This window comes from Alligator sinensis, unplaced genomic scaffold (assembly GCF_000455745.1).
Source record: "Alligator sinensis unplaced genomic scaffold, ASM45574v1 scaffold1317_1, whole genome shotgun sequence".
Classification (NCBI taxonomy): domain Eukaryota; kingdom Metazoa; phylum Chordata; order Crocodylia; family Alligatoridae; genus Alligator; species Alligator sinensis.
This window is the reverse complement of record NW_005842766.1, coordinates 345,272-356,676: the sequence shown is the minus strand read 5'-3', so window position 1 is coordinate 356,676 and position 11,405 is coordinate 345,272. Positions and strand designations below refer to the sequence as shown.

Here is an 11,405-nt window from a genome sequence, read left to right as displayed (position 1 = left end):
TAGACTTCTTGAGTCAGGTAGAGGTCATCCACGCACGAGAGGAAGCTCTGCGACCGATCAGATTTTGCTGAGCGATCCTCCCACGAGATGTCTGGGTAGTTGAAGTCTCCCATGACAACCATGGTCCTGGAGCATGCAGCCTCAGCCAGTTCCCGGGCGAACTCGTGGTCAAGCTCTTGACTTTGGGTGGGAGGTCTGTAGTAGACTCCCACCATTGTGTCACCTGTGCTATGTTCCCCACAGATTTTAACCCAGAGGGTCTCCAGTCATCCACCCTGGTGGTCAACATCAGCTTGCAGGGACACATAGCTTTCTTTAACATAGAGAGCTACACCCCGCCCCTTTTATCTACTCGATCTCTCCTGTACAAGGTATCGCCATATATACCCGTGGTCCAGTCATGGGTGGAGTCCCACCAGATCTCCAAATAAGCAGAGTTCCTCCTGCTTATTCCCCAAGCTCCTGGCGTTTGTGTACAGGCAGGCAAGTGTCCCCTTGGGAGCTCTTGCCTTGCCCACAGATTGTACCAGGACTGCCCCCCCCCCCCCCCCGGCGGGCTTAGTTTAAAGCCCGGTGGAGCAGGTCAGCCAGCCCCAGGGGAGAGAGGTGGAGGCCGTCTCTTCCCAGCAGCTTGTTGCCTCTCTCACCAAAGAGCAGGCTGTGGTCATGGAAGCCAAAGCCTTCCTGATGACACCAGCACCGCAGTCTTTGGTTGACTACCTGGATCCTCCTCTCCCTCCTCAGCCCATATCCCGAGACTGGGAGGATTGAAGAAAACACCACCTGTGCTCCCAAATCCATGTAGCGCCTCATAACCCAGCTGGGAGTACTCCAAGCCGTGTCATTGGTGCCCACATGAATAAGGAGCATGGGATAGTGGTCTGTGGGCTGGAGGAGCTTAGGGATCTTTTCTGCAATGTCTCAGATGCGGGCCCCCGGGAAGCAGCAGACTTCCCGGGATAAGGGGTTAGGGCGGCAGATTGCCCCCCCAGTCCCCGTCAGGATGGAGTCTCCCATGACAAACACTTTGTGTTTTGTCTTGGGGAGAGCAGGGGCGGTAGCTACAGTTGAGCCTGTGTTGCCTGCAGGAGCTGGCAGCTTAGCAGGCTCTGCTGGGGCTGCAAGAGGTTTATACCTGTTGCAAAGCTCCAGCGGGGCAGGGACCTTGGTGCGGTGGGCCTTGGGGCCCTTGGCCACCTTGGTTCAACCCCCTGGCTGGACAGAATGGGAGGTCTCCGAGTCCTCCCTTGTCCTGGAAGGTGACCATGATCTGCCCTCCACCTCCAGAGGGAGAAGGGCCTGGCAGTAGGAGTCTATTTCCTGCTCACCATCCTTGATGGCACGCAGTCTCTGGACTGTCGCCTGGAGCTCCTCCAGCTGGTGTGCCAGAGACCCTAAAAGGCAGCAGACCTCACAAGGGGAGGTGGCCATGTTCCTGGACCCCAGAGCCTGAAAAAGTGTCAGGCAACCCCCATAGCTGAAAGCCAGGGGCTCTGTGTGTGTGGAGCCCGGAATCATGGGCTCTGTCTGGGTGGAGGCCTCTGAGATGCCAGAGGGGGAGACTGCAGACTCCAAGGGGACACTTGGAGTGCGGTGCATGCCCATCCACATGGTGCTGCTGGCAGGCCAGCTACGGCTGGGACTGCCTTCCCTAGGGTGTACTGGCAGGCCCTCAGGCCCTCTCACTCATCCTCCTGAGCAAACTCCTGCAACAATTCGCGCGCTGGGCCCAGAAGTGCGCCTGTTTGTGTAGCCGGATTGCGAGGTTCGGGTCATGCAGCTCCCTGGGGGGCTGGGCAAAGTAGGAGCTAGAGCAGGGCGAGGCCCTCCTCAGCTCCACTCAGCTGCCCTGCAGCTGGGCTATGTCCCTCCCACCATGGACTCCGCTTAACACCAGCAGTGCTGGGGGTCAGCGGGATGCTCTGCCATTGCTGGGGGGGCCTCGAGGTGCGGGGGCATGACAGACTTGCACCCGTGCATCTCATGCCACTCCCGGGGCCAAACTGAGGGTTTCTTTCCCGGGTGGCAGGCCCTTTTTCTGGAGTTTTGTCTGCTTTCTTAAAGAAAGTGTCCAAGGAAGTTTGGACAGATGTTCTCCAGGGAGATGAGTGATGCAGTGAACTTGTTCACTGGCATGGCATTGCATCGGATCAAGTGTTGTAAAGTTGAAACTGACATCAGAAAGTTGAAACAGGGTGTCAATTTTTAAATGTTGTGTGAAATGTTGTAATTCGAAACGTTGTAAATTGAAGACTGCCTGTAACTAATTGTTGAGAAGGAGATGGGAAATATCCTGTCCCTGTATTAAACTGAGAATCAGACAAACTCCTGATAACAGTAAATTAGATATATAGCAAGGAGGTTCCCAACTGGCACCCTGGGCCATGGCATTATGAGGCATGCGATGCTTTAGTCAAATAAAACAAAATTACTGGAAATCATAAAGCTGTATTTCTGGCTTTAAAAATATCTCTATAAACAGGGAACTTATTAGGTGATGGCACCTGCCTCTTCTAACCTTCATTAGTTTCAGTTCATTCTGATATATAGAAAAGTAATTTGTCCCAGAGGAAACAAGAATGGCATCTCACCTGGGAAAGTGTTATCCTTACTTTCACTGCAAAGTTAACTTGATTTCTAACTTGAGTTTCCCCCTGGCTAGAGTCCTGCTCACCCACAAAAACCCCTTAATTTGATCTTGCTGGGGCTTTTTACTGAAATTAGAAGACATTCATTGTAACACTCCATTGAACACAACATGTGAGTTTCTGAGTCTGTGGGGTGAATGTAGCCAATATGCTGCTAGAGTACCATTCGACCTTTGATTCCTTCTTACACTTCCTTCCATATGCCAAGGAAGGAAGACAGGCTCTCCCACATTTTACTGGGCAAGAATTCATAGGGGGTGCATCTATGGTGACGTAGCATCCATGGGCAAAAACCATGATGCCATCGCTACATCATCGTAGCAACGTGCTACCTCAGTATAGTACATTGCTACAGCGACAGAGGCTAAAAATAATCATGCGCCACTGACACGGCACAGAACAGGCTGCTACTGTGCTATCATTTAGTACTTCCAAAAGGAAGTTGTAAATGATGGTGCAGTAGACACTCCCAGAGTCTCAGTTTATTGCAGCACTAACAACCTTGGGAGAGGCCCCCAGGACTCTTAATGCCAGTGCATGCGTACAAGTGCCAGCAAGATTAACACAACTGGAATATTACTTCATAGTGTGATGGTTCTCATTCAATTTACGCTAATCTGAGAAACATAATTCATGTGTAGATAACTCAAGTTAACTCTGAAGTGAAGACATGTCCTGTTACAGAGCCATCAGGCATTAATGTTGCCAGTACCATTAAATGTTTCTCTGAGTTAGGCACTATGTGTGGCAGTCCTCTGTTCTCCACAGCTTTATTTTCTGACTTGTGCTTGAGATCTTCACATTCACAAGGATTTTTTCCTTTGAAAGCAGTTGTTTTTTGAGAAGCAAAGGTCCAACTACCAGTTGCACAAGCCTAGCCTGCTCTAGTTACTCACAAGAACTAAGTGTGAAGAAGACATAGGGCATGTCTACATGTGCCTACTTATATGTAGCACATGCACTTGGGATCACAACATGTTGAGCTGAGGCAGAGCAGCCCTGGCTGGCAGAGGGCCCCAGGGGTCAGCCTGCCAGCCTGGGGCTGCTCCCCTTGGTTCAATATGCTGTGGAGGGGCTGGCTGGGGCAGAAGGATGCTTCAGTGTGGGGTTAGCTGGCAGGCGACCCCCACACTGAAGCATCCTTGTACACCTGCCAGCTCCTTCAGCATCTATGTATGCACTGCTGTGGAGTTTTTTTATAAGTACTATTCTGCTGCAGAGTAAATTAGTTTACTCCAGCCTAATAGAGGTACATGTGTAAACACCAAGACATTTACTGTGCAGCTAATTAGTCTACTTAGTAAATGTCTCACGTAGACATACACATACAGTAGAAAGATAAGCACCAACTGGCTCTTGTCTTAGAATGTGGCATTCAGAGTAGAAATACGTTGCCATGCTGGAGGCTCAGATTCAGTTTCAATAAGAGTTGAAGAATTATAGAAATATGTTCATCCCTTAGAGGGGGAAGGCATCTCATTTTGCTCAGCCCATCCCACTCATCATCCAATTAAAGGGTGATTTGAACTTGCTGAATTTACCATATTTATTCACATAGAACCCAGTTTTAGAGGACTGATTTTAGGGGAAATGGTGTATATGCTATGTCTTAAGTTGGGAAACTAATTTTTTGTCATTGAAATAGAAGCACAGAGATGTGATCTAATAGCTGTCAAAATGATTGCCACTTCTCTCTGCCCCAGCAAAGAGACAGGGCAAAGTTCAGTGTTAACCACTGCATAGCCTCTACTGGCTCAGCACTATAGCTTGTGCCTGAAGCAGCAATTTGAACTAGCTCAGGCCAAATGAGCTACTGCATGTAGTCTGTAATATCCTGATAATGTTTGTGGTGTTGAAATAACACTGTTATTTATAGGAATGTTATACATTTACAGCAACAAACAAAACAAAAACAGTCTTGCTACTATCCTTGCAAAAGATTGAGGCCTAGCCTTGTTGCTATCCAGCCACACTAAGAAGATTTTGCTGTTTTACCCAGCCTGCCTCCTGGAATGCCCACACTTCCTAGACACTGAGTTTCCAGGAGGAGTTATTCTATTTCACATGTCAACCATGACTCTGGAAAAATCTATTTTGCTATATTTTGCCTTCCAAATTTAAGGTGTGGGTCTTATTAGTGGTTTTGTATGTGATAAAATATGGTAATTATTTCTGTGAGCACATCAAATGCAGAGCTATTCAACTGAGTTACTCTGACAGCTCTATCAGATGCAACTCATTAGATCCACTTCAGAAGCTAGGACTGCATAGTCTCCTGCGGCAAGAGACTGTTGAGAGAAGGTATAATATCCAGGCTCAGTGGTTAAAAGGATGGTGGCTGGCACAGGAGGCCTTATAGATAAGGTGCCGATTTTAATAGGCACAAATGGGTAAGTCCTCACTATACAGAGAGATGGGAGGATGCCCACCCTAAATAAACATATAACAAAATCCCTGCTCCACTCCTTTTTGTTCTGAAAGCTTCTAAGTCCATTTGTTACCATGGCAGCTAGATTCTCCAGTAGTGCCAATGTATTCCAGTTGGTTACCAAAAATAGTTATATAATAAAAAACTCATTGTTATTGGGTCTCTACAGACTCTAAGGGGACTCACAGAGCAATGTCAGACAAGTAATTTATATGCAAGAACACTGCATGTAAACATCTAAGGATGAGTCACTACAAAAAGTAGCATGGTATGGGCCACATTATGTGGAAACCACCAAACCCATGAAACTCAGTGGAAGTCCAGGCAGACAAGTGCCAAGGAAATGAGGCTGTCAGACTACTTGATTCTGACCGTGATTTAAACTGATGTGTAAAACTGACTTTGCTGATGCTGGATATGAGCACACTCACAACTGTTGTTATAGATATGCTAATATCATGCAGAGTACTGTTGCCCAAAGAAATATATTTGTCTACAACAAGGGGACTGTTACTAGCTAGTTAAGGGAATGGGACAGAGAATATTTCATCTCTAAGGACACTGCACCAATGGAGGATGAATACTGTGCCCACCTGACCGCTGTTACAGTGCCCAGTGTGAGATAAGGTGTTGGTTACAGTCTATCTATAGTTGTTTATAAAGTGTGTGTTACAGTGGCACTGTAGCATCTGAATGCAAAATTAAGTGAAATAGCTGCTTGGGAGCAGGCAATTCAAGGCTTGCCCTATCCTGCCCTGCCTTGCCCTGCAGTAATCCAGGCCCTAAGTTCCCATACAATTGCATCCCGGTAATTAAAAATGGTGGCAGCTTCCATGATAAAAGTGGTCCCTCCAGGGCAATTTTGAGAGACAGCTTGTGCATGGATTGCATATGTTCTTGAGATAAAGACAACTCCAGGCTATCCATCAACAAGGTATATTCCACAAATTAGCTAGACACATTTTCCATTTGCAAGAGGCAGCAAAAAAAGCCAAATTTTTAAATTTTGACACCGAGAGTGATCTCAGCTGTTAATCCTGTCAATGTCCAATATGGCTCATCAGCTGTGTAAAGCCACATTTTTGGGATGGCTGTTACTACTAGCAAAACAGAATCCAGTATCTTACCCAGAGTAATTTCATACTCATTCTTTATCACAGACAGCAAAGGTTTGTAGGTTTTGAAGGCTTCTATGAAGAACTCAAAGATCTCTCTGTAAGGCTAACAGAAGAAAAAGAGAGAGGGAATACAATCAAGGAAGTTAATTTTCTTTATCTAGAATTCAGGGCTGGCTGTCCAGGCCTGTACAAGTGCTGTCTTAATGAATGTTTGGATTGTCATGTAGTTGCCTATATACTTAAAATTCAGTAAAATAGGTACTATTTTCTCATATGCATATTAGATCCCAAAGTATCTTAACAAAAATAACTGTAAAGATTCATCACTGATATGCAATCATACCCCTCTGCTTCCCACCTTGGATGGAGTGTGATAGGAAGGCATGGGACCAAGGGCAACACACAGTCTTGGCAGCTAAATTATTTGCAGAATAATGGCTAACCTTTTCCCCAAAGCTGTGATCAAGCAGGTTTGAATCTTACATTTAAAGATAACTACAGAATGTTTATTTTCAGTATCTCTAAGCAAAAGTCCCAAATGCAAATAGTTTTAATATCCATGGAAGTCCTGGAATCAGAATTTCCTAGTGACACAAAATTCCAGAAGAAATGCTAAACCAGACCTTGCTGTAATCTAACATTATCTATAGCTTTTACTTTGTTTAACATATACATTTACTAGCTAATGTAAACCAAAGCAGCCTACAGCAATGATAAGCAACTGTAAAAGGAACATATGTCTACAGGTGTATTTGTTCATTTCACTGTAACTAAAAACTGTTTATAGACAATGCCCCTGAGATTCACTACAGATCCCTAGGTGTGCCTCCAGATTAAATATTTGTGAATGAAGGACTGCACTGTTGCTTCCCCTCTTGGTGTGTTTTTCTATTTAGAGCGGTGGTGGCCAACCGGCAGAACACATGCTGTAAGTGGCACAGGCAGCCAGAGTGAGTCCCTATGTGACAAAAGGAGCCTACTAGTAGCCAGTCACCATACCGGCTGCTCCTCTGTCTAAGGCAGTCTGCCCTGTTTTGTCTGCCATGACTTGTTGGGATAAACCTGATGTAATAAGCGGGAGGCTGCCCCTTTAATGCCCCGATACCAAGGGGTTTATACATGGCTCCAACCTTCCCTTACCATGTCCCATGCCTTGCAGATGGCATCCATATTGCACAGTGCCTCACACCGACCCATGCTGTAGGGTGTTACTTGGGACTCTCATTCTCCCCTGGAGCTCACCATCACTATTCCGCCACACTGTGTATTAAGTTACTCACTATAACTCCCCTGGCCCCTTACTGGCTGCCATCAACTTTTGGCTCTGCTTGTCCCAGGTAGCCTTAGACATGCACTGCATGCCCTCTCACTGAGGCTCAGCTCTGCCTCTGGCCTACCTTCTTCTCCACCCCCTCATTGGGGCAACAATTTACTTTCCTCACTGGAGTCCACTCACTCGACCACTTTAGTGCAGCCCTTCAGGTTGCCCCTTGCCACCCTACTCTGCACCCAGCACCATGGAACCTCCAGGCCTCCCTCGCAGCCCTACTCTGTGCAGCCCATTCTCTTCCTCTGCCCCCTCACTGAGGCCAACACTCTGTCCCGATGCTGGGGCCTTGGGGTCTTACACCCCTGGGCTCAGGTGCCTCTTCCTAGGCATGCCTGGTCCCACTGCTTTCAGGGTCTTACACCCCATGGGCTCAGGTGCCTCTCTCTATATATGCATGGCTCCACTGCCTGTTCTTCTTGCCATAAGCTGTCGGGGCTGGGGTTATAGGCGCCCCTACCCACCTTTCACGGGGGAGGCAACTGGCCTGGCATTTCTAGGGAACTACCCCATCATGGGCAGTCCCACCAGGCCATCCTTCCCCAGCAGGGTGCAGTTTTTGGTTACACACAGGACCAGGAGCCTCCTACCATCCCCATAGCTCCTGCTCTTACCTGCAAGATATTCCTGAGCAGCTGCTCAGCCGGGTAGTGTCTTTCCGGCTGCCAGCAGCAGACTAATCCCTCAGCCCTGAGGGCCTGCATCTAAAATGGAGGCTGCTCAGCCCCCTCCTCCAATCCCAGGGCCTTCCTGCAGTTATGCGACCGCCTTATTACCCTGACATGCACCTGCCGGCTGCCCTGATGTCTGCTCTGGCCCTTAAAGTGCCAGACACCAAAGATGCTCTGTCATGAATGACTGGTGCCTCCTGAGACTGGGGGGGCACCATGGCAGTGAGCAGGGACTGCCTGCAGACATCGCATTGGTGTTGGCGGCAGGGATGGGGGTGGTGAACGGCAAGCAGGGACCACCCACAGATGCCGCTAACCATGGCAAGGGTGGAGGGGGTGCGAGTAGTGACCAACTGCACAAGCCGGTAGTGGCTTATCTCGGGGCGGGGTGGGGGGGCACATGCCCCCTGTGCTCCCACTATGTGTTGCCTATGTGCTTTGTCACACCGCAGTACTGAGTTAAAGGGGGTGCTGATGACAGGAATCATGGCAGCACTCAGAGAGGGGCAGGGGATCAAAGCAGCAGTAGAGGAACGGTAGGTGTCACAGGTTGGTGGTAGCTCAATGGTTTGCCCGCCTGAGGGTGTCCCAGTGGTGACAGAATTTGGTGGCACCAAATGATTTAAACAATACATTTTGGCCAGCACTGATTTAAACAATAAATTCCATAAGGCAGGTCCTGTCTCTCACTCCGTATATGTACAATAACCAGCTCAGTAGGATCAGACTTGGCTGGCAACAGCTTTATAGTCTTACTGGTTGCAGGATGCATCTCTGTAGTGACAGTTGGTAAGTGTTTAATTTAAGACAGATGGGGACATCTTCATGAGTGAATATATTCATGAAATCTCTCTCTTTTGTCCATTTTCTTCCCTGACCATTCCACCATAACCATTTTCCTTTATCATCACCATTCACCTGTTCTGTTTTGCACAAAGGAGCTCAAGATTCATTGGTGGAGAAAGAAGAAGGGAACATGACTGCAGCCTAATGGTTAGGGCAATCACCTGGGAGGGAAGACATGAGTCCTTGTCCATGCTCCAAGGACTGTGGCTATGCTTCATCAAATGAGTGTTTAATATAACATACAAAAATATCTTTGAATTAGGGACCACAATTTATGTCGCCTTCTCCCAGGTAAATACTTTAACTACAGAGTCATGCTCATTATCTTCCTGCTCTTAGTCACAATGAATCTTTAATTTTTTTATGCAACGTGAAGGGTGGAAATGCATTCATAAAATATCCTATGGTGATGGCACTTTCTAGGAGGCCGGCAGTATTGATTTGAAAACCATAGTATGAAGACAGATACCTGAACCTAGATCCCTCGCATCCTGGCCAAGCATTCTAACCACAAGACATTGTATAAAATTAGGGGGCCACCACCTCCTTCATCAGTACATTTCAATGAAAGTGGTGGCTACTATCTTGAACTCCTTTGTGTAGAACAGAACAGGTGTATGGTGATGATAAGGCAAAATGGCTGCAGTGGGATGGTTGTGGAAGAAAATGGACAAAAGAAGAGAGAGATTTCATATATATATATTCACTCATGAAGATGTACCCATCTGTCTTAAATGAAACACTTACCAGGACTGGGCTTCTCAGGGCAGACAGGCATTGAGACTATGGGAAGAATGCCTAGTTTGAGGAGTTTCTCTATCTGGATAAGAGCAAGGTGCCCCCAGGCATGAACAAAGCAGACATCTAAGCACCCAGATAATTTTACCAGTGAGATTTCAGATGCATATGGATTTAGGTGTCTGCAAGGTTATTAAGTGTTTTGAGGCTCACAGTCTTGGACATAAGTACCTAAATTCCACCTAAATCTAAGGGCACCTATACATGAGTGTGGAGGCTGCTCCGACACACTGGAATTCTAGTGCGTCGGAGCAAACTCGATTAATTAAGTCTGCTGGAGCATGGCAATTCCTGTGCTCCAGCAGCCTCCTGTGTCTTGTGTATCAGTGTCCCTGCAGTTAAAAATGGTGGTGGGGGCAACTGAACTAAAGCTTGTTGAATGAGTTCAAGCAACCCTGCAGCCGTTAGGCATGGGGACACTGATACATGAGACTCAGCGGCGCTTTAATTAAAGTGGCTGTCGAAACTGTTCTAATTAAAGCACCCCACCTCCGACCCCTGGAGCACATGTAAAAGTGCCCTAAGTGCCTAAGTCCTTTTGTAGATCTTTACCCTGGGGCTTTGAAATGTGAAGGGTTAAATGAGATGGTAAGTGAAGGTTTATATGAGATATACAAGCAGATACACTGATTTCTATGCAGTCCTTCCTTCAAACTACCATGCAAAGTTTGTTCTCTTCCAATAAGGGCCAAAGATGTCTTCTTTTTCCATGCACTTTTCCTTTAGGAACCTAAAAGTGTCCAGATAAAAAAAAAAAATCCATCTTGTTCTATATTGTTGTTTCGAGTCCCCAGTACCCCCTTTCAAGCAGCTCACTATCAGACCTGAAGCTTCAGCTCCTGGGCATTATCTTTGGTGAGGTCCAGAGCCCGCACTTCTTCTCTTAAATAGGATTCCATTTGCTCCAGGTATCGTGGTTTTGCAATTGTCAGGGAAGCCTGTTCACTGCTGCAGAAAGACAGAAAATGACAACCAAAATTCCAATACATCTATGAATTTACAACCAATGAGCTTTAGTATCTGGGTTCTTTTCCCATCCCTTACCACTGCTTTACAGTGGATTGTTTTACCACAGTTGTACAGCTCTCCAAAAAGCAAGAGAAAAATCTCGATGTCCCAACTTTCTCAAAGAAAGAGTGAGTAGATTAGAATGCTATCTAAATACCCTTCATCTAACAGCTCAGATTCAGTAAAGCTGTACTTGATGTGAAGGTAGCATTACCGAAGGGGTCAGGTAGTTCCCTAGTAAATATATGTGATAACAAATATTGGGGTAAAACTGTATTTTTGTCTGGTAGGAGTACAGCACATATTGAAGGAGGGGGTAGGTTTTTTTCCATGAGATTTTCTGTATTCCCACCTATGCCAAAAACTGTGGTAGGCATTTTAGCCCTCATTAAGGTAGGAGAAAAAAATATTGCTGAATTAATTAAGATTCATGTGTGTTTTCTCTCTCTCTGTATGAATACAGCTTCACACAAATCCACTTCCCATTACTAATCTTGTGAACAATCCAAACCTCCAATATCCCACCTGCCTGACCAGGTTGCTTCTTTCAGGAAAGGGATT

General features: G+C 46.6%; 1 protein-coding gene across 3 annotated transcripts in view; it reads right to left on the bottom strand.

The window, feature by feature from the left end:
- Nucleotides 1-11,405, bottom strand: part of TSNAXIP1 (translin associated factor X interacting protein 1) — a 107,156-nt gene that overhangs the window by 62,946 nt on the left and 32,805 nt on the right. For all 3 annotated transcript variants that reach the window (XM_014525229.2, XM_025216793.1, XM_025216794.1), the window contains exons 4-6: nucleotides 10,661-10,784; nucleotides 10,495-10,566; nucleotides 6,204-6,297 (exon numbers count right to left, since the gene is read on the bottom strand). In XM_014525229.2, coding sequence (XP_014380715.2) covers nucleotides 6,204-6,297; nucleotides 10,495-10,566; nucleotides 10,661-10,784 — 290 coding nt within the window. The remainder of the gene's footprint in view (nucleotides 1-6,203; nucleotides 6,298-10,494; nucleotides 10,567-10,660; nucleotides 10,785-11,405) is intronic.